This window comes from Streptopelia decaocto (assembly GCF_964273445.1).
Source record: "Streptopelia decaocto genome assembly, chromosome: 7".
Lineage (NCBI taxonomy): Eukaryota > Metazoa > Chordata > Aves > Columbiformes > Columbidae > Streptopelia > Streptopelia decaocto.
Genome location: NC_138661.1, coordinates 11,338,558 through 11,361,151, shown reverse-complemented (window position 1 = coordinate 11,361,151; position 22,594 = coordinate 11,338,558). Strand labels below are relative to the sequence as shown.

The following is a 22,594-nucleotide window of genomic DNA, read 5'->3' as shown; positions in this document are numbered from 1 at the left end:
CGTTATTAAAATATCTTTTGCTGAGAGATCCTGCCTGGGCCTATTATATTTGCAAAATAATGGTTTCCTACATGTGTAATCCCTGGGCCACACCAGCCTCCCCAGTGCCTTCCAGGAATCACGTCCCTTTGTCTCCTGCACAAAAGGGTCATTGGATGCAGCATCAAGTTCACCTCCAGCTGCACCATACTGCCTCAAAACTGGCTGTAACTGCAGATGGCAAAGCTTACCTCTCCCCTTCACATTGCCATTGGAGGAGGCAATGATGCACAGAGCAAATTACTGCACTTCATGGCCAAATCTCACATGGTTTCATATTTCCAATGATTTTCAGACTGATGTGGCACCCGGCATTTCTGTCCCATGATGGTGGTTGTCTCTGGCCACCAGTTGTCAGGGCCCATGGCAATCCCAGAGGGGGACCCTCTGACCAGCTCAGCCACTGGTCTGAAGCCAAACAGTGCTTTCCAGAGGCCTGAAATCATGGGTTTGCTCATCGGGGACGCCCCTCTGCTTCTGCCTTTCTGTTTTGGCAGATATTGCTGGGGGAGGGAGGGGTTCCTATTACCACGGTCTTTTTGGGGAGTGGGTCCCAGAGAGAAAAGCAGCAGTCCCGGCGGACAGGATTCCTGCCAAAAGGCACAGACCAGGAGAAGCATGCCCGCTCAGCCGGGCACCTCCTTCTAGTAAAAACATTGGTCCTAGCCCATGTCTGCTGCTGGGGATGCCCCCGCACTGGGTATGCATAGCCCCAATGAAAAGTTGCCCATCCACACAAATGGCATCCACAGCACGATGCAAGCTCATGGTTCACTTTAAGTCTCTAAACCTTTTTTTTTTTTGCAGGATGTATTAGCTCAGAGCTACCAGATATTAAACAGAAGTTGTCCTGGGCACAGTAACCAGGCACTGGGACCTGCTGGCTGACCCCTCCCTGCCCCACAAGAGATTCCCAGGAAAGGAAAGAGGTCAGACCCTTCAGGACTACAACATTTTGATTTTCTCTCTGCAGGGCAGCTCTTTCAGCCCTGATTTCACCCATGTGTATGCAGAAGATGCTCCACATTGAGGCTGTCTAGGCAGGGGACAGTACAGCCCTGGCAGCCTTCATGGACCCTCTGCAACAGCCCCCCACAGACATTGCTGTCACCCAGCTGTCCCCTGGCCTTCCTCCAGCCCTGACGTGGCAGCACATGTGCTTCCCCAGTGTAACATGCTCACTGTGCCACCACGTCCAGTGATATTGGTGCCTGGGAAATCAGGAAAACATCCCTTCTGCAAGGGTCAAGGGTGAGGAAGGAAGCCCGTGTCTCCTAGTCCCTAGATGGTGACTCAAACCATCATAGCAAAGGTGCTTGATGACATTAGTGTCTCCTGGAAGCACCATGAGTTCCACTCCAGGGAAGGCACTTGACCTTGGCACAATGCAGAACTCCGATACGGCAGGTTGTGCTTTCAGGCATGCGCCCCATCCCTGCCCACCCTCCTGCCCATGGCACTGCCTGCACAGGCAGCACAGCTTTCGGAGGCATCTGTTCCATCCCTACCACTGGGTTTCCAAGATTGCAATGGGGGACAGACACATCATATGTACAAATTCTTGAGGCAGTGAGGCCGGGGTGCCCGACCCACCGGTCCACCAGGTTTTGACACTGGGGCTCAGCCCTTTAGCGACCAACCTGAGGCAGATGCCACCACCACGGGGGGCAGCTATTCCCCCCTCCCGCGGGGACTTGTTTCCCGTAGGAGGGGATATTTCTCTTCCCTTTGGCCTGAGCTCATATTGGGAGGGGAGGTGCAGCCGGAGTTTCCCAGCCGCCGGGTCCCCGCCTCCGCGCCCTCCCCTTATAGCCGGGCTGGCCCGGGGCTCCGCAGCCAGTGCCGCCCGCCGCCAGCGCCGCGTAGTCGCCCGGGACCCGCCGCAGAGTAAGTGCTTCGTGCCGCCCGTCCGTGCTGCCGAGCTCGGGGCTTTCCCCTTCCCCTCTAGGGCCGGTGTCTCTCCCGCTTCTCCCGCGCCTCTGCCTCCCTCCCGCCTCACTTGTTGCAAGGTTAGCGAGCGCCGAGGCTCTCTGATGTGTCTGAGAGAGGGCGAAAATAAGTGGAAGGTGCTAAAGGATAGATTCCCGGACAAAGACACAGGTTTCAGCCTCACTTTGTAACTGCCAGAATAGAGAATAAATCAAACTGATACGAGAAGGGCAGCAGCTCCAGACACATCCCAGGGCTGGGCACTGCAAGAATATGTCTGGCAATGGCACTGTGACAGCTGGGTCTGATTTCTGTTGCTTATCCCCCAGGTTTCCAGGCACGAACGCAGGCTGCAAGCGGTGACTCCTGTTACCGCCCTTCCCAACCCCTCCCCCAAAATCCGAACAGAGGTGTTGGGCACCAATGCATCCTAAATCCAAATCGGGACCAAGATCCAGATCCAGCGTGCCACTTCCCTCCCCCTTCTCTCCTGGCTTTGTCTTTCAGAGGGAAGTGGTTTTCTCCCAGATCACAGGAAAATAATTGGATTATGATTCACTCAGCCCATATGCACTGGAAAACCATGATTTCAGTGCCTGGATCCTGTACGGTCCCAGGCAGCCTCTGTACCCTGCACACTGCCGGGGTCACCGTACTGAGCTGACACGGTTCTGCATTGCCATGCTTGCCGTTTTGTGGCTATTTTCTTTCCCAGTCAGGGAAGTCCCACTGCCCCTAGGACCTTCCTTTTCTGAGAGCACTGAAGAGCATGTTGAAATTCCCTCCTATCCTTGGGCAGCTGCCCCCCATCCATCGCATCAGCTCCTTGGGCACGAATGGAAGGGTTCCACCTCAGGGTTGGGATCCTTGGTGTGTTTAACGTAGGGTTTCATCTTAAGATTGCTGCAAAGTAAGGAAGAGACTTGCTGTGACTGGAGCATATGGCTGATATAGAAGCTGTGGTCCCTCACCATCACCCAAGTTCAGAGCAGAAAATCTGAAGAAACAGTCATTCTCTAAATTACCCAACTGCTTGCTGCTGCCGAGGGACTTTGAGGCTTGCCAGTTCCAATTGCACCGATCGAACAGGAGCAGAGAGCTTTGGGAAACTCAAGTTCGAGTTTGTCTCAGTCACCTTCTCTTCAAAAAGAGGCCTGGAAAACCAAAGAGTATAAAAGTACTGGCAGGGGAGAGAACTCCAGGAACTCTAAGTCTGGTTCCTGGGGAATTTGTGTATCTTCTTGGCCACTGTTAAGTCTAGCAGTGAACTTTGCAAACTCCAAGCCTGAATAGTAATAGGAAAACAAAATCCTGGACAGCAGCAGCTGGTTTCTCCTTCAGCAGCAGCAGTTCAAAATGATAATACCCAGATTTGAAGCAAGAAGAAAAAGGAGCATATTACACCACATTTTATCTGCTTTTTCCCAATAATAATAATATATATGTGTAATTTTCTCTTCTCCTTTGCTGTTGAAAAAATTCTCACTAACAACAGGAGGTGCTGGTTTACAGGACCATTTTCAGTTTGCTTAAGCAATTTAGGGAAACCAAATTCTCATTTTAAAATGTGGCAATATCTGTGCCGTTCTCAAGGCAGGCAATAAATAACATGATTTAAGGCATCTCACACCAGTTGAGGTACCCTGGGATGGATCCTCTGCCTGCTCTGCCACTACCATTCCCCTAGATCCCTCGGGTCCCCTGTCACCCCCAGCCTCATGTGGGTGCCCAGTAGTTCTAAGGGGCATGGATTGAGTCACCAGCCAATGCTCTGCTCCTGCCTTGACTTCTTTACTGGAAACATAGGTTTTTCTTTCCCCTCAGCTTTTGACCTCATTATAAGCAGAGCTTGTCCACCATCGGAATGGTGCTGGACCACATGGAGTGGTACATGTCCCTTAGGGGTCTGCAGACAAGAGCATGAATTTGAGCTGCACAGTAAAATTCCAAGGTGGGGGTGTTGGTGGCCCAGCTTGTCTATGAACTGTTATTTCCCAGGCAGAACCAAGTGGGAGCCCCCAGTGTGTCCATTCAATACCCAATCCAGCTAACAAAAATCAGGAAAAATCCCCACCTCCTAGGAAGGCTTCCCAATGTGCAAAGATCAGGGCTGACATCTCTGTAGACATCTTTGCTTTGACTTACGAGCAGGTTATTTAGGTGTTACTGCACAATTTGAGATACACTAAACTCAGATTGGCTGCATTGCTTTACTGCTTCCAAAGGTGGTTTGATTCAGTGCAATTTTCTCATGTGGGTAGGGCTGACCCCACTTCCATGGGGAGTGAAGGGCAGGGGGATGGACAAAAAGGCTAATGCAAATTCAGAGAACAAACTTTGGATTTCTGAGAGTCTGTGGGAGAGTGGGGGATTTCCACTAAAACAAGACATAAATCCTTGTGACCTAGGATGTCAGCAGGCTGGAGAGGGCTAAAATTCCAAACAAATGCTTGTTAATACTGGCAGCAGCTCAGGAAAAAGAAGTCGAGAAAAAGATCAGCAGAAATTTCAGAATAGGGATAATCGGTAAACCTCTCCCCTGAGTGCTCGCTGGCACACCACGAGCCACCCCTCGTGAATAAGCTCATTCCTAAGCATGTTGGCTTGAAAGCTGTTTCCTTCAAGGAGGAACATGAGAAAAGGGGAAGCCACCGTACCCAGAGGTCAGGATGTGTCCTTTTGTGTCATGGCTCTGCTCCAGGTGTTTACCTGCCCGTGCTGCCCACCCCAGAAAGGCTCCAGCCCAGGGGGTACACACCATGATTGATACCATTCGGAGAGCTCGCTGGGTCCCTCTCCAGCCACCAGCAGCACCTCTGTCCTAGTGGTACAGGACCTTTGTATAGGGTAGCAGAGGATGCTGTGGGAGCTGTGCTGCTCTTCTGGTTGGAAACCAAAAATAATTGGAGCTAAAGACTCCCCCACCACAAACTATAGTGCCATATAATAATGAGGATGATGATGATGATGGTAACTGTAAATTAACAGTAAATTAGTAATAATAAGTTGGGATCTATGTCAAGTCTTCGCCTTAAATCATTAAACCATTAAATTCCCCAAGACTTGAATTTGATCTCTGTGCCTGGGAAATGATTCAGCGTTTCCCAAAGTATTAACTGCTAAAATAATTAGGAGCCTGCTGGAGCTTTAAAAAGCTTTGATTTATGAGCAGAACACAGGCATACAGCAGCAGCCTGTGGCCAACCAAGCCAGAGAGACACAATGAACAATGCCTGCACAGCATCTCCTGCCTGTGGCCTCCAGCAGTAATGGGTGCCATCTCCTTTTATCTCAGTATTTCTTGTAGAAAGTCAGTTTTTTCTATAAGAAAGTTTCTTACAGGTGTTTCTTACAGTAAGTGCTTGGCCATTTTGTGATAAAAAGAAGATAGGGAGGAGGAGGCTTTGGTGCCACTTGCTGTAAGTGAGACTGAGGCTGCATTTCAAGGCAGAACTGGGAGCTGGTGTTGACTGGTATTTCCTGATGTAGATACAAACATATGCAAACCAGCACTGGCAAACTGATAAACACTAGGCGAACATTCAAGCCGGCCAAATGTGAGTACCCATGGCAGCTATTGCATTGACAGCCTTGGTCAGATGATTAACTGCTTTGGTGTTTATTAATTCAAGGTGAAAAAGCACACCCTGACACGCCAACACTGCCAACAGTTCTCCTGCTCCTGATGTGCAGCCCCTGGGTAAAAATGCTGGAGCTGATGTTATCTTTCTTCTAATTTGTCTGTAGGACTATTTTTTGGCATGTCAGGGCATAGGGACACACTGCAGACAGGGGCTCGGTGCCCAGGCTGCAGCCTCCAGCAGCACATGCCCATCTATCTGCTTCCCCCCTGGGGACCATCAGCCCCCGCACCCTGCCCTTTCAGAGCATTACCAAGACAAAGTTCTACCAGCTGTTAAAAACTAAGCTTTCAAACAGCTTAATCATTCCCTCATGGATTCTTTTATGTGTAGTGTCATTTCAATGGTTCTCAAAGATACATGACATTCATCTTAGTATTGAAGAAAAAAAAACGTTCTGAAATCCTCCTTTCTCATCATCATTCATCAAAACAAAAGACCCTGAAAGTCACTTCAGCTATAGGAAAGAGAGGGTTACTTTATTTGTTAAAAAAAAAATAATAATAATAATAAATGCTTTGATAAATGCTTTGCTTTGAGTAATAGGAGAGAGAGAAAGGACTCGGCTGAGTCTGTGCTTGAACAAACAGGAAGGAAGGGATTTGGCAGAATTAATCTAAACACAGCATCTTATTGGGAAATGAGCCTAGGAGAATAGCTCTACAACAATTAGGAAAGTCCCAAAGGCTTACAGAGAATCCTTGCTACCATATTTTTTTTTTAATAGAAATGTAACAAAAAGGAGCTCTTTGCCACTGTTTTTAGGATTTTAATGGGGCATCCTGACTCGAGTAGCTGGAGTGAAGTGCAGGGACTTTTCTTCCCTCCCTCCCCAGTAAATGTGCTGGGGAAGAGGCAGGTGCGCAGCTCCAGCCATGACTCTACCATGGGGCAGCTCCGGTTCTCATCCCCGCTTTGCTCACCCACACCACCAGCCCCACAGCACTGGGGCAGGAGGGCTCTGCAGAGCAGCGACCTGACACAGAGACCCAACGCTCTCAGCTGTGACTGCAGTCCCGCTCAGCCGCAGCAGCACCTCAGGTTTAGCGTCGCCCTTTGCCCCAGGTCACGGACCACCAGTTCAGCTGAGAGCCAGCCAGATCGCGCACACCCGCACCCCTTTCTCTCCTTCCCGAATGAGTTTTCATCTTTGTTGTCTTTTAAAAACAATAGCATTGCTAATCCTGAGCATGCCCTGGCAGCCAAAGCATGGCGAGGGGCAGCTTTTAAACCACACCAGATGAACTGCTTTCTGAACCACCCGGCTGCTACCACTGACTTGAGCTTCAAAGCTCTGCAAGCTGCCAGGAGCCAGCAGGAGGAATCACAATTAAAACGAAAAGCCACAGTCTTCCAACCAGTTTGCCTAGAAATAACTATCAGAGTTTGTATCAGCATTATATGAATCAACAGTTTAATCCTAACAAGGGTATCTGAAGATCACCACGTTGTGGCTTTATAACTGAAGCCCAAATTCTTCCTTTGTTTACAGGCTAATTCTTCTGCCCTTACGCAGTACAAGTTAGCCAAAGCTTGTCTCACAGATCTTCATACACAAGTGCACTGGTCTCCCAGAAAGTCACTTAAACAAGGATTGAAAACTATGAGTCACTTTATTTATAATAATTAAATAATCATTATAGAAATTAATATAATTATGCAAAGAAATCTATAACAATATGTAAATAAATAATGTAAATAAATAATTCTAAATATAAATTCTAAAAAAGATGTTGTTACATTTACAACTTTATATTGTTAATTATTTGTAGTGCAGGAGCATGGGAGTCTCAGTGGTGGAGCAGGACTGTGGCAGGAAAGTGTCTGTTCAAACAAGGCCAAACCACCCCGATCCTCATGCCTTGTTCATACTTGCTTCTCAGCCACGCAAGGAGCGTTCTGGATGGGCAGCAGCCCTGTTCACTGCTTTCATTTAGCAGCTTTGGGAAAAGTCCAGCCTGGTTAGTCCCTGCTATTGGGGGTCCCTTACTCCCTCCACTGCCCCATTTCACTGGCATTTCTTTCTGCACAAGCCACGTCCTGCACTGGAGCCCCACATCTCAACATAAACAGACTGGGCAATAATTGGTCCCAGGTGTGTGAAAACACCCAACAAGTTGGAATGAAGTTGCAAGAAGCTGCGCTGAAGTTGCCTTGTTTGGGATGCTGTAGACACCCTGGGAGCATTTTAAAAACGAGATTACATAGACTGTGGGTGGGTTTGGGGGGTCTGAATGCGTCCTTGAGCTTGTGTCTGCCACTGTAGAGATGCAGACAGCACACAGAGTGTTCAAACCGTGTTTCTGACTGATGTCTTTGGCCTGAAATAATACGCCTAGTGATGTTTGTATCAGGAGATACTGCTGTGCTTCCCACAGTCCCATCCTTTTAACCATGGTTCTCACATTCCTGATGTTTCTGAACTCTCAGCCACCTTCTCTGGGAGCTAAGACTTTTATTGCTGATTTCCATGGAGACAGAGTTCAACAAGCAGGACTTTTTCTCAGCAACAACTGTTGCGTACCTGGCTTGGTAGGCTTATCTCATTTTCATGCTGTACTTGCAAAGTCAGTGTGCATGGGTGCTTCCACAAACAGATTTGCAGCCAGATGAGCAGAGATCAGCAAAACTAGGCCCTAAGAATGGTTGGAATTGATCCTGATGCCATATAAAATATGGGAGTTTGGTGGCTGCTTTGAATAGGGACAGGATGCTTGTCCCACCCCACCCGTATCATTCGTGTGCAGTATCCACGCTCATGTCTGTACTCCCACAGCTCTCCAGTATCCAGAAAAACTCAAGGTCTCAAATCAGACTATCTGCATCACCCTTAAAATCACTCATCGATTCTCTCTAAGTTATTGATTAAACCAGAGAGCTGCTTCCATGCTCTCAGTTACCTGAGGTGATGTTGCTCAGGAGCTCTCCTGCAGCGCTGTGCTCATACCAGACCTGTGTAATGCTCCCCACACTGCCCACACAAGGACAACTATTCACAGATTTATTTTTTGTTTTAATGAGAAAGCACACTGCCACATTGTGCCATGGTAATTTTTATGCAAACTGTTGTAATCTGATCAGATTTTTTTCTGAAATTTACAGGCTAGAAGGAAAATGATGAAAATGTTACCTTTTTTCCAAAGTGGTCCTATTGGAATACGCGATGGCTCAGAGGGTTGCATTGGTGCAAACAGGCAGCTTGAAAACCCTTCAACATCAGTAGCTGAACCTTCTGGAGACGAGGTCTGGTCCAAGGACCAGGAGAAGATGAGTGAAAGGCCAGAGGGAGCTTGCAGACCCTCACGTGCATCTTCAATCACGAGCAATGGGAGCTGCACCTCTGCTGGAGACAGCCTTGAAAAGGGGAAGAAAGGAATAAAGGGAATGCTCACAAGTGCACTCAAGAAGATGAAAAAGACCAAGCCACGCAGTGGTAAGCACTCCTTCTTGCACCACCCCATAGGCCATAGTTATCTCAAGAGGGGCTGCACAAAGTAGTGAATTGTCCCCTTGAGAAACAAGGGCACTGACAGATCAAAGTGACTTGGCCGAGGACCCTGAGGAAACATGGGCTGAGGGGGACATGACGTCAAGTCCTGGTCCTTTGGTACTAAGGGCACACTGGTTGAGGAACTGCCAGTTTGAAGGTTTTCTGTCCAAAACAAAACTTATTTCTACCTCTTATGGGGGCACACGGGTGGGTGGCTGAGAAACCGAAGCATCCCTCTTTGTTCCTCCATGAAACCACCACCCTGTGAAATCTCCTCTTCCCCCAGGGACAGCAGAGAGCAGCGCACTTAGCTCTTTCCTGGGGCTGATATCTGAACATACAACTCCTCCAGCCACAGGCACTGTCCCTGCAGGGTGCTGAGAGAGGCAGAAAAATACCTGCTCAGAGAAACCCAGAACTGGAGATGAAAGTGCCCCTTGACACTTTCAGGGCTCACCTGCCACCTCAGGTGACACATCTCGTTACTTGGTTCATAAACTTGGAAAGTTATACTTTAAAATAAGTTCATTTTTCAGTCCTACCTCCTTTACTGGGGACTTCTTCCACAGCTTCAGTGTTTTAGTACAAATTATCTAATTTCCAGGCAAGTCTTTACCTGGCTAATTGGCTTCTCTTTCTCCATGTGTCAAATGTTTCCCCTAAGTGGTGGTTTTCCTTCTCGGCCTTGAATTTGCTCAGCTAAATGAACGAATGAGTCTACTGAAAACAGGCCCTTTGTGCCTTTGTCCGTACTCCTGCATTGTCCCATTCCCAAAGTCTTCTTTTAATAAAGCAACCAGAATTGCAGAAAATATTCCAGATCAGATACCAACAATGCCTGGTAGAACATGTTATTAGTATCATTTTCCAATCTTAGCTGGACCTTCCCCACTGGATACATCCTCGAGTCATATCTGACATTTTTGCCATCATCTCACAGTAATGATTTACTAATTCTCTAGGCACCTCTTTTTCCTCCTCCATCTCAAGCTGATTCACATCCGTTCTGCAGCAGAAAATCTTATTTGTTGCTAAGTAACTTTTGTTCTATTCAATTCATATCTTATACTTTGTGCTATTAAATTTCAGTCCATTTGCTATTCAAGTTATCCCATTGTTCCTGTGAAATACGCCAAGCCCTTGGTTTCAATAATGTCTCCCAACTTTGTGTAATCAGAAGATGCCAATAGGGCACTCCCAGCTTTTGTGCCATGGTCTCTGAGGAGAATATGAAGTAAGATGAGTTTTGTAGATAATGTGACTTTCTCCACCCAGAGTTTTCCATACAAACCTTACACACCTAACAAAACTAATTTTGGGATATAACTTCTCCAGTTTAACTAATAATCTCCCAGATTACACCATATTGAGTAACTGGCAGTAGCTCAGATGAGATAGTTCAAATATATTTATTTTGCCACTAAATATGTCCTCCAAAAATAATTTTTTTAGCTACATCTTTCTGTCTACATTTTTTTCTAAAGCCATGCTTCTTACTTGAGGTCATATTAATGGTAAGTGGGATAATAAATAAATAAATACCCACAAATCTACATTTTGGAAAAAAATGATGCGTAGGACATGAATACCTGTCAGTATGTAACACACTGGTGATGGCTATTCAAATTACCATTGCCCCAGTTAGAGGCAGGCTAGGAATAATCTGATCTTTAAATAAATAGAAAGATTTTCTATATGGTAAAGGAGCCTAAGATGTAGCATTATAGAAATATAAACATGGATTTTTAAGTATTCCAGAGACATCATTTCATATAAAACAGAAATTTAAATCTTCACTTTTGGGTAAAGAAAGGCTGTTCTTTTTTCACCAGTCAAACAAGTCATGGATCTCCTTGAAGAGCACAAGCTTTTTGATGCTGCTCAGCACCTGATTGTCCTGGAGAAGAGCCTGTCTAGCAAAAACGAGGAGGGACTGAACACCAGCCTGCAGGACATTGAGTCTGTCTACGAAATTCTGAAGCATAAAGTCTTCAGCATCTTGAAAGACTCCGTACTGCTAGCGAAAACAAACCCCGAACTGCTGCAGCAGGCAGTAGAGGCACTGAAAGAGCAGGAGAAAGAAGATCAGAACTACACATCAGAGAATCCACCTGACCAAAACCTGCAATTTAGACCAAGAAAATGGAAAGATCTTTGGATGGCTACAGTAAAGGAGTCGGTAGAGACTCGAATGAAAGACACAAGCCGCACTCCTAGAACTGAGAACCTCTCTACAGTTGGCCAGAACCTCCTGCACATGGGAAAGACAATGAAAGAAGATTTGACAGTAGTTGTAAAGTATATTAAACAGCTTTATCCTCCTGAGTTTAATGTGTTCAGCACATATGCAGAACTCTACCACAATTATTTTGCCTCCCAGGCGAAGAAGAATGCTGAGTCTTATCTGGAAGACAAGGATATTTACCTTCTCCTCTCATGGGTGCACAACATTTATCCAAAGTAAGTGAGGCTTTTGTACATGTTTATCCCTGGTGATCAACACAGGTTCACTGCTTGCAAAACCAGACATTTGCTTGATTTATGAATTGATATCGTTGTGATGCAGTCTGGTACCCGGCTAGGTCTTGGTGTCATTGGTGTTGTGCTGGTGTACACCACTTGGCCAGGAGAGTCAGAAGGGACATGCTGTAGGCTGCTAGTTTGTAAACCAAGGGCTGACCCTACCATGCAGGCTCCTGGGCAACAGACACACACACAGATGTTTAGGGCTTCAGTTGTGGGGTAAATTGGGCAGGTTCATTGACCTGATTTCTCTTCCAGTTGCATAGCTGAACTCATTCTTGGAAAATTTTGAAATTTCAGCCCTCTGGACCAGAGGGCAGCCAATAAATTGAACAACCTGAGACACAATTATCCTGGGCACAGAGGAGGTTGTTTAGGCATCACCCACAGTTTGTGTGCTCCTCCAGGTTAGGAAACCAAAGGGTGAGACCCTGTGAGAGGGCATCATCAGCCAAGGGTTACCTTTCATCCTCACAAGCCCTGTGTGTTGCAGAACTGAAAATGTCCCTTGTTGTGGCTTATAGTACTGGGTGGAGAATTGAGGGCTCTCATTTCCTGGGTGAAAACCAGTAAACACACTAGCAGTGTTTTTTCTGCTGTCCCAAAGTCATTCAACCTTCATCTCCATTTTTACTTGTTTCAGTGACAGAGTATAATGAGTCAGTGTTGATCCTGGAAGTTTTCCAGAGCCAGTCGTGTGCTCTAGGTCAGGATATTCAGGCCTGAACCAGCATGTCTTTGGAAATCAGTAGCTGTGAAGAGCAGGGCGCAGCCAGAGCATAGAATCATAGAATGTCCTGAGTTGGAAGGGATCCACAAGTATCATCGAATCCAACTTCTGTCCCTGCATAGGACACCGCAAAGTTCACATCATGTGTCTGAGGGCATTGTCCACTGGGGACAGTGTTGGCCAGGGCTGGGGCTGCTTTGCAGGATGTTCCAGAGGGCAGGTTCAGGGACCACCTCTCTCCGTGGCCAGCAGTGAAGGGAGCAGCAAGGAGCAGCACTGGATCAGAAACAGCCCATGTGTGGGAAGCATGGTGGTGTACCCTCGTGGAGCTGAACCATGGGCAAACATGGGAATCAGGTCATTCCCAGGGTTATTTTTTGCAGCTTCCAAATCACCAACCCCTACAATTGCTGGCCCAAGCCCCCCATAGCTGGCAGGTCCCTTCCCTCGAACTGCTCAGGAGCACCCAGCTCACCAGCATGGAGGGGGGGACACGACAGCAGGGTATGAAGCCACCCACTCCGTTCCCAACTAGCCACAAAACACCAACTTTTCATCTGATCACCTCCCTATATTGACAGAGAGAGGCTGTGATCTGGGACCAGTCCCTCCTGCTGCTCTGGGTCCCCCGTACCCAGCGCAGTGGTCGGTCCTCAGGAGGTTGACAGGACATGACTCCATTCCCCAGGGTTGCTCTGGGTCCCAGCCTCACAGGTCCCACCCCTGGCACAGATTCAGTTTCTCCAAGTCCTGCCTGGGCTAAGGACAATGAAAATTTCCATCTGTTTTTTTCACTGATATCCTCAAAAGGTGTTAGTGATTTGCATCTACAGCTGTCTTGAATTATACTGCCCTTGGAAAATATGATTGTTTGGCTTTTTCATTCCAGAGATATGAGAAAAGATCAAGCTTTAGCAGAGGAGTTGGAAAAAGTTAAGCTTGGAAGCCTTTTGCCATCAAATTTGAGCGAAGAGCTTGAAAAGAAATACCTTGACAGTGAAGAGGTGAGAAGATGTTCAGTCCCTCCTCTTCCCTTTAGTGCTCCCACATGACTCCTCGGAGCTCTGACTTGTCCTGCACAGTTCTGATCTGTGAGCCACACACCCTTACAGAAAGAAGCAAAGCAAGAATGCTTTTGTTTCTTTTTTGGGGACAGGTCAGCTTTCTGCTAGATGGGACTTGCTGAGCAAACTTGTGGTTAGCTCAGCCTCCTGCCCTGGGAGTCATCAGAAAAGAACTGCTCTGTTCTTGCAAACCTTCTGGTAGGAGAGTGGGAAAAAAATCAAACTACAAATCTTTATGGGTAACTTCCCACTTGTCTATTTAATCCCCAGAGGGATTTATGCTCCCTCGCACAAATGATGGGTTCAGAATTACTTCTGATTTCTGCAGCAGTGCCAGGCCTTGGGTGAGCACAGAGCAGATCTGGTCTTGAAAGATCTGTCTCTTCAATGGAGAATCACCTGGTCTGCAGAAAATAACAGTTACTCTGGTTTTTGCATCACTCTTGCCTTAATGGAAACAAGAAGCAACTTTTACAGTACTCCCATAGCTTAGTGCTTTTTGGCATTTGGGGCTGGAATTCCTGGAAAATGAGAAGACAAGTTCCAGGTTTAGCTGTAGCCCGTGATGGTTTGCAGATGGGAGAGGTGGGTGTGAGAGCTGCAAAGCACTCAAACAAGGCCCTTGGTGATCGGAGTTTTGTGCCAGCCACCATACAGACCATCTCCAGAGCCTTGCTGCACAGTGTGCATGCACACAAGAGGGGTCAGAGCAGAGAAAACCACAGAACATTTTGTTTCACTCTCCAGAGTTCATAAGACGTCAGAAGTACTCATGCAAAACGATTGCAAAACCAGGCCCAGAGGGCAGCGCTGGGTTTACACACAGGCAACAGGCAGGGATGTAGATCTTGATCTTCATTCCTACCCTGAAATATTCAACTTGCAATTGCATAGGTGGATATTGTGAGGGGGCTGTCCTTGCTGCCACGACCTTGTGGATAAGGCATCTCCTAACAAAGAGCTTTTCACAGCCAGGGCCAAGGAAAAGGTCTGCTCAGCCAGACAAATGGTGGGTGGGTGAGTAAAACCTGCATAAGGCAGGAACCACCACATCCACTTTGTGGTAAATGCTGTTGTTCTTCCTTCCCTAAAGGCTACTATCAAAAGTTCACTGAGCAAATGTTTAGATAAAGAAATCCAAAGATGGAAAGAAGACAAAGAACCAGAGAAACTAAATGGACATTTTCAGAGCGAACTACTAGCAATATTTGTTATCCAGGTAATACATATATATTCAAAATAAGCAATTGCATCCTGTATGGATTTAGGATTTGAGATTAACTATGGTCAGTGCAGGAAAGCAAAAGGCGAAGTCCCTTGTATAGGGCAGTAGTCAAGGTGGGTGGCACAAGGGAGCCCAAACCCATGGTCTGCCATGGTCCTGGTCTACCATGTGCTGGAGACAAACAACTCTATAACCAAAATGAGCAGGAAAGCTGCCTTCATTTCTCCCTGTACAGTCTTTTCTGCACCTCCAGCTGAAGCCAAGCCGTTAAATATTGGATAATGTAACAGTGGAGAGACGAGAGACAGGTTTAGCCAAGTGAGGAAGCAGCGCAGTGCCCTGGCCCCGCTTGCTCCCTGGGGGACTCTCACAGGCAGAGATGCTCCAAGTGCTCATGCCCTTTCCTCACACCCAGCATGATCCCTCTTCTGGCAGGAGAGGATTAGTAGTTTATTAAAAAAAAAAAATAAACCCTTCACATTTTGAGGTGGTGCTTAAATTGTTTGGTCTTTTTGTTGCTGTTGGTTTTGGTTTTTTTACTGCAATCATATGATATTCAGCAAAAAAAGCAAAAGAACCCAAGTGTCACTTTCCCCACTTTCTGAGATATTTAGTAGGCTTTCTTTAATGCTTGTTTCTTCTTCACCTCTCTTCCTATTTCAAAATAGAGTTCAAAACTGGCTTGAGCACACCAAACAAGTATAGCTGCCCTGCACAGTCCCTGGCTCAGGCCCCAGGCAGAGATGCAGAAGAGCTGGGCGCAGTTACTACGCTTAAGGATCTGTAGCTTTTTTGTCCAGCAAACCTGGCCTTTTTGGAGTATTTAAAATTGACCTTGTTTGTTTGTTTGTTTGTTAGAGTATCTACAGCGGCCAGAAGCGAGCCGAGGACATCAGCGCGGCAGTGGGCGAGGAGCTGTTGCATCGCCTGTCGAAGGAGCTCCCTGCCTTCCTGAGAAGGTGCGGTGAGGCAGCACCAGGCAGTGTTGGGCAATGCTGGGCAGCATCAGGCAGCACCAGGCAGTGTGGGGAAGCATCAGGCAGAGCTGGGCAGCATCAGGCAACAGGGCTGGCAGACCCCCCCAGGGCAGGCACTCACCCTCCTCTCCTCTTCCCATCTCCCCTCCAGCTACAAGGATGCTTTTGAAGACTTCAAGGAGAGAAGCAAGAAGCACAGATACTATAAGCCCATACTGATTGCAAATATTAACAACTGCTGGAATTTTAGGTAAGGGGCCAAAACAAAAGGATTTGCTCCTTCCTCTGCAGGCAACAAATAGTAGTATGATAGGGGGGATGTCCTCCAGAGTGGGCAGAGGAAGGTTTGTCTGCCTGCAGAGGAAGGTTTGGAGACCTCTGAATTTCTGTCTCTCTCTGTTTTGAGGACAGATTATTCTGATCTTGCTGATATTTCCTTGCAGAGACTACACAGAGAAAAACATGCCAGAAAAGGATGACAATAAAGCCAGTATCCTCAGCACTCTCGGTGACATTGAAAACAGTGGCTTTGACGTGCTGCTTCAACAGCTGTTTGTGCAGCTGAAGGTACCATATCCACAGCCCACACTCCCTTCCCCATGGCTCAGCATGTTCTCCTGCCCTCCTCTCAGTTTCCCAAATCTCTGATTCAAATGCAGCAAAGTTCAGAAGGGCTGTGAGGCAGGTCACCTCCCAGCATCAGTCAGAAAACTCTGAATCACCTTGAACTGGTCCTCATGCCTGCAGGCAGACCAGGCACAGCTACAGAGGCATGACCATGCAGAGGAACATAAAACCTGCTGATCACGTCTAAGATAACTGCAGCAGGAGGGAGAGTCTTCAACCTGCAAGTGTTTACATTCCAAACTGTGGGAAGCAATCACAAATGACATGAACTGCAATTACACAGCTTTCAGCTTCTTCATAAAGGTGGCCTGAAAGGCACTTTCGGTTCCTTTCTTTTTAAGTTTTTTTACTTTTTAAGTTAAGCAAGTGTGGTGGAGGGGAAGGTGTAGGAATCGGGAATGTTCAGCCACAATCTCTTCTGCTTTCTCTGTACGGACATTTGGAAGGCATCTGATGGACCAGGGCTGCTTTTTTATTGTGCTTTTTTAATTTTTATATTTATTTGCTGTGGGAAACAAAAATTATGATTGAAAATATCTCTGAATAATTCATATTTTGTCCTGATGGTTCCATAATTCTTTAATTAGACAAAGTGGTGTGGAAAAAAAACACATTAAAAATGTGGAAATAAAAAAGGCATCTCCAATATGAGCCTTTCAAGTCCTCAAGTCTTCTTCATTGTGAGGAACCAATAAAGGTGCACAAACCTTATGCAGCCTCCTCTTCCCCTGCCCCCATAAGTCATTGTCACACATTCCTACACAGGACTGCACGCTGCACTGTTTCTGTGTAGAATACTGTACATATAGAAATGTTAAATATACATGTCCATAGAATTTGCTTTCAGGGAACTAAGCAGATTTTCCTTCTTTCAGCCAATGTTTAAGAAGTTTACAGAAAATAAGTGGGACTCCAGCAATGAAATTATGAATGAGATAATTAAAACCACCAGCAAACATATTTCAGACTTCCGGACCCTAAAGGATCCTTTCTACCATGTAAGTCCAACAGAAATATCGGAGGGATTCTGGGATGCCGAGGCTGCATTTTCAGCTCTGATCCTCCACAACTGGAGTTGCCTTGGCCTGTGTTAAGCTGGCAAGCTGGCCTGGCATCAGAGATTACCTAGATTAGCCATATAAATCTTACTCTTCTCCAGCAGAAACAGTCTGCTGTAGCTCTGCTGCAGCATTGCAGAAAAAAACACCCTTGCTGTAGAGAAAGTACCCTAGGGATCACCCAAAATTTGGCTTTATTTGTGTACGAGTTTGGTTTAGCAACATTGAAACCTGGATGCAATCGTGTGGTTCTGTCTTATGGCTCCTTTGATTGCCCTAAGGACTGGAGGAGATGGATGCAAGTGGGACAAATCCCAGATGACCGAGCCACAACCACATTTTCAGTGATGCTGGAGTATATATGAAACATCGCCATGTAAAAAAATATTTGATTTCCTGCCTTTGTCTTTTCAGTAGCTGAAACAAAATTATGATGTTTTGTCTATTAGAGAGAGGAACAGGAGGAGCAGCATGAATTCCTGTTTCTGTGGAGTACTGCTACTTCTTCTCTAACATGTTAGATGTTTTCTGTACTTTCAACTCTTCCCAGAAGGAAACAACATTTGGAAATTTGCACAGTTCATCACTTTGAATACAAAGAAATTCTCGGCATCTAGGATGTCCCGTAACCAGTCATGGGGAGGTTGGCAACCAGCACTGTTCCTCACATGTTATCAGCAGCAGGCATTTGGTGTGGCATGTTTTACAACATCCAAAACGTTTTTGTCCTACATCCACACACACAGTTTGCTTTGTCCACAAGCAAAAGATAGATGGATGACCCCCATCTCCTTCCCAACAGGCTATCGTTGAGAAGATTCACGCCCGTTTGGTTAAAGAGTACATTGTGAGGCTGCTGAAGAGGAAAGTCAGCCTGAAAACTCCAGCACAACAGCAAAATCTGGCCCAAAACATCTCCAAGAATGCTGCTGACCTGGAAGCCTTCTGCACCAGCAATGTACGTGAGTGCTCGCTGTGTCTGCAACAGCACGGGACACGGGCACACTGAAAAACAGGAAAATAAATTTTCTGGGACCTCTCATTAACCTTTCCAACTCAGCTTAATTTCCTGGAAGGCAGGACCTTAGACAGAAAGAGGTCTCTGAGTGCCTGTGGGCAGAAAGGCTCCCCTGCCACCAACCTGCCCTCCCCTGCATGGAGAGCCATTCTTTTGTCTTCCTTTGTCCCATACGCTGTGGTTTCCTTTTGAAGATTTATATTAACAGGGTCAGTAGATTAAGCTTAACACTGTATTTCTTTGGTTTCAGTACAACTTGCATAGAGTCTGGGCTTTGACTCTTCCCCCTTGCTCTTGATTTGCCTTTCTCTGCTGCTTTTAGGGCAGGCAGGGGCTGGAATGGATGGTGCTGGGTCTCTGATACACGAGGGTCTCCTCCACCAGAAACCTTTGCTTTTTCTGCATGGCTGAAACATCCTTCTCTGTCCTCTAAGATCACCTCCCTCCTTTCATGCCTCTAAATTTACCTGCAAAGAAGCTAAGCCAAGCCTTATCTTTCACCACCCACCGCATGTATATTTGACTCTAGAAGGAACAAGCCTGAGCATCACTCGGTGTGGGCAGGAGGTGCCTTAGGAAATCCAACAGCCAGAAAACAGGTCCAGTTAGGGCTTTTATGTGAGTGGGTAGGGAGAGGATTTTGGCAGCACCTGGACATGCTAAAGGCAGGGATGTGTGCAGAGCTGGCAGAGCACAGTGCTTGGCAATGAATTACCTTGCCCATCAGTCTTCGTGCACACACCAGGCAGCATAGAAACTCAAAGAAAGGAAAACATGATGAGACATGCAAGAGCAGAGAGAGTCTGTTGAGGTGCGTGCAGAAACCTGTCTTATCACAAACCCTACACCAGTTGTGCAAGAGGATTAAAAACCACCACAAAACTAATCCAGTTTCTCCAAGGCTGGCCCAAGCTTGAAACATCACTGAAAACAATGAGACACCTGAAATTACTGCCATGTCCTTCCCCATCACCAGAAAACAGTCTCAGGAGCCTGCTTGGCAGCACCCCTGGTGAAATACAGCTCCTGGGCTGGGTGGAGGTTTGCACCTCCAGAATACCCTTGTGACCACTTTCTTTTCTGGCAGGGGTCTCAAGCCAAGTGGCTGAATTCAGCGCTCCCCAAACTGGCTGAAATAATCCGACTTCAGGATTTAGGCGCTATTAAAATAGAAGTTGCAACACTTGCCACAACGTACCCAGATATCCGGTAAGAGACACTGAAACAGATTTGCAGATACTTGTGTGGAATTTTAATTGGGCCAGGAAACAGTCAAATATGGGTATAGGTGAGGTTCATATAGCCTGAATCTGTGAAAACGGGTGGGGCCTCCCTGCCAGGCTGTGGCAATCCCAGTGTCATTGGACAACAAAATAAACTACTAAAAAAGCCTATTTATATATTCCAAATTCCAGCCTGATTTTCTCCTTTGCCTTGGAGATTCCCTACCCCAGACCTCCTGGGACAGTGCTGGATCCCGTGTAGCATCACCAGATGCCAACTGGGGACCTCAGTGCTGCTGCAGGGTGGGGGTCACGTCCTGGCACAAGGGACCCAGCACTCGGAGATCTGCCAGAGGAGATAACACCTGCCTGTTTCTCTTCCACAGCAAAAGGCACCTGGAAGCATTCCTGTACATCAAAGCCAACTTGTCACGCAGTGAACTCAAAAGCATCCTGGGCTACTTGGCAGACAGCACAGCATCCACAACACCCGGGGCCTCGCTGTTCTGCAGCATAAACGTGTCCTAGGCCAAGGCACCCCTTGCCGCCAGCCTTGTGCCAGACTGTGGGCTGAGCTGGGGATGGAGACCATGCCTGGGGCAAAGCACAGCGAACACTGCCACCTTTTCCTACGGAAAGTACTTTGTCCTAATCTGATGTTAAGCATCTCTATGGGAATCACTGCCCTCCTTGCATGGCCAGGAAAAGGGGACACCCGTGGGAGGTGCAGTGCTTGCAAGGACCAGGACTGTTCGTCACAGCAGTCACAGACTGCCACCAAGGTCTCCTTGGTGCCACCATGTTCTCTGCCTGGACACGTCCCTGGTGCTCTGACCTCCGTCTACCTCACAGGGTGCCGTGAAGGCCACCTCGCTGACTGCCCAGCTAGCCCAGATTGAGCAGGCACCTCCTGTGTAGCTTCTTGTCTTCTAAGGAAATGGAAGGAAACAAAAACTGAAGCCAAAATTTAGAGATGTCAGAAGCGTCCCATGTGAGCATGCTTGCACCCTATCTGCCTTCTTCTGAGCCGGGCAGGGCTGGCTGCATTAGGCTGATGGGACACCTACCAAGTTTGGGGCCTGGAGGAGTGGTTGCTCAGCCATGGCAGGACTCCTGCTGTCCCACTGCTCTGCAGCACCCCCAGATCTGGGTTTGGAGTATCCCCAGCTGCACGCTCTGCCCCATGCTGCGACATTGCCCAGGGACATTGGGATTTCCAAACCGGCCCTGGAGAGCCTGGCTGGTCCCACAGCAGTTGCCCAGCTGGGCAGCTTGTGCTTCCTTGACCTCCGTGAGGTGGGAGCATCCAGGCACCCAGCAGCCACCAGCCCCTCTGCAGTGTCCCCTTGCAGTGCATCTGCCCTGGGGCAGGAGCAAGCTGGCTGCTGGAATGGATCGTACAGGCTAAGCCCCAGCACCTAGTGAAGCACTTTGGGTGCTCTTAAGCATTCTCTATCGAGACAACGACCTTTCCAGACCCCATTAGCATCACGGCTTTGAAAGGGTGGTGGAACTGGTCTCAGATGCCATTAAAATGTACTGAGTGCCTTGTATACATCACCATTTCCTTCCTCGCTCTTTCCCCTGCTGCTGTGAGGTAGATATGATGTGAAAACACAAATGGGTCTGTTGTGAAACTGTTTTGTTTTATAACCCAGTTTTTTGGGAAGCAAATCACTTGCCAAAACAACGTGTTTAGTTGAAGACCTTTCCCTTCTGCTTTTCTCTGTTTCAACTTCTGTATCAGGCTATAGAAAGTTGTTCCGAAAGGAAGACATATAATGACTGTGCAAACCATGTAATGTATTTATATGCATATGCAGTATACCACTGGTGTATTTTTGCATCCAATTTTATTTTTTCTCAGTTAGAGACATTCATTTGCAATGTTTATATTTAAACAGTATTCAAATATGCTAGAAAAGTGACTCATTTATTCTGTCTCTGGCTGTTGTTTACTGCCTTGCCACATGTAGTCCAACGTACTCCTTCAAAGGGCCAATTCTTCCACTCCTCCCAGCCTGCTTTGGTGAATGTCACCCATCAGTTCCAGGTAGGGAGGGTCCTGCTGGACCCCAGACAAGCTGGAAAAGCAGATGTACCCTCTGTTTGAGCTGTCTGTGGGTCCCATAGCCTGACTTTCCTTGCTCTTTGGAGCAAGGACTGTTGTATGAACTGTGTTTATGGTATCTGGTATAACAAGGTCCAAAATATCAGCCTCTAAGCACTACTGCAGTCTTAATGTTGAATAATAAAAAGATATGTATTTGAGATACATCTCATCCTTACTGCTCTGGCATCCCCCTTTCTCCATTTCTGTTGTCTCCTCCTGTTCATATGAGCCTGTAGCAGATGCAGCCCACCAGAATTTGGCCCCAGCTGGCCCTGCTGACCCCCTTTTACCCTCATAGCAGCCGCTATTAAACCTCTGGCTTTGCTGCTGTCTGTGGTGAGATGGATGCAGAAGGAGTCCTCTGCTGACAGAGTATGTGACAAAGCTGTACACTGGGTGAAAAACAGTGCTTTGATTTCAGTCTGCTGCCTGGCCATGGGTACTGCAGACCTTCCCCTCCTGCAAGCACACTCACACTCCCACAAAACTTCATATGCACACATAAGGTAAAAACTTATTACACATTATTTAAACACTTATCTCAGCTACAGTTTAAAGCCAAATGATGACTTCTGACGGTGCTGAGCACTCATGACAACTGTCACCTATTGTGCAACATTTCATTTGCTAATTAGTGAAAGGTCATGCTATAAATAATTGCATTTTGATTTAGAGATCTGTTAAGGACCTACAGAAATGCATCATACAAATGATTATGCTGGTCTTTAAAAAAAAATATTCCAGCTAAGTAAGTGCTCAGAGGAAAATAGCGAATCTATTTATATATCATAATTAGGATGGGTAGGAGAAAATGGTTTTCATTCAAATTTCATGTGCCATATGGAACTGCATTGTACAATTGTCTTCATCCTGCTATAAAACCCCAGCTTTCAGCTCTAATGAGCCCGGGAAAGTACCGTATTTATCTACCTGTATG

At 46.9% G+C, this 22,594-nt stretch overlaps 1 protein-coding gene across 1 annotated transcript; it reads left to right on the top strand.

Moving 5' to 3' along the window:
- The first annotated feature begins 1,880 nt into the window (after nucleotides 1-1,880).
- LOC309442421 (tumor necrosis factor alpha-induced protein 2-like) lies at nucleotides 1,881-21,476 on the top strand. The gene is made up of 12 exons (XM_082058274.1): nucleotides 1,881-1,926; nucleotides 8,712-9,042; nucleotides 10,932-11,559; nucleotides 13,242-13,356; nucleotides 14,510-14,635; nucleotides 15,500-15,600; nucleotides 15,770-15,868; nucleotides 16,062-16,185; nucleotides 17,121-17,243; nucleotides 18,106-18,261; nucleotides 19,409-19,530; nucleotides 19,931-21,476. Exons 2-12 carry the CDS (start codon nucleotides 8,724-8,726, stop codon nucleotides 20,070-20,072), a joined length of 2,055 nt encoding a protein of 684 aa, XP_081914400.1. The 5' UTR covers nucleotides 1,881-1,926; nucleotides 8,712-8,723; the 3' UTR covers nucleotides 20,073-21,476.
- The last annotated feature ends 1,118 nt before the right edge of the window (nucleotides 21,477-22,594 follow it).

Bases quoted from the DNA above. Each gene is read 5' to 3' on its own strand.
- LOC309442421 (XM_082058274.1), top strand. From the start codon at position 8,724: ATGATGAAAATGTTACCTTTTTTCCAAAGTGGTCCTATTGGAATACGC. The intron at 13,357-14,509 runs GTGAGAAGATGT...CCTTCCCTAAAG, and splicing joins AATACCTTGACAGTGAAGAG to GCTACTATCAAAAGTTCACT. The intron at 19,531-19,930 runs GTAAGAGACACT...TCTCTTCCACAG, and splicing joins ACAACGTACCCAGATATCCG to CAAAAGGCACCTGGAAGCAT.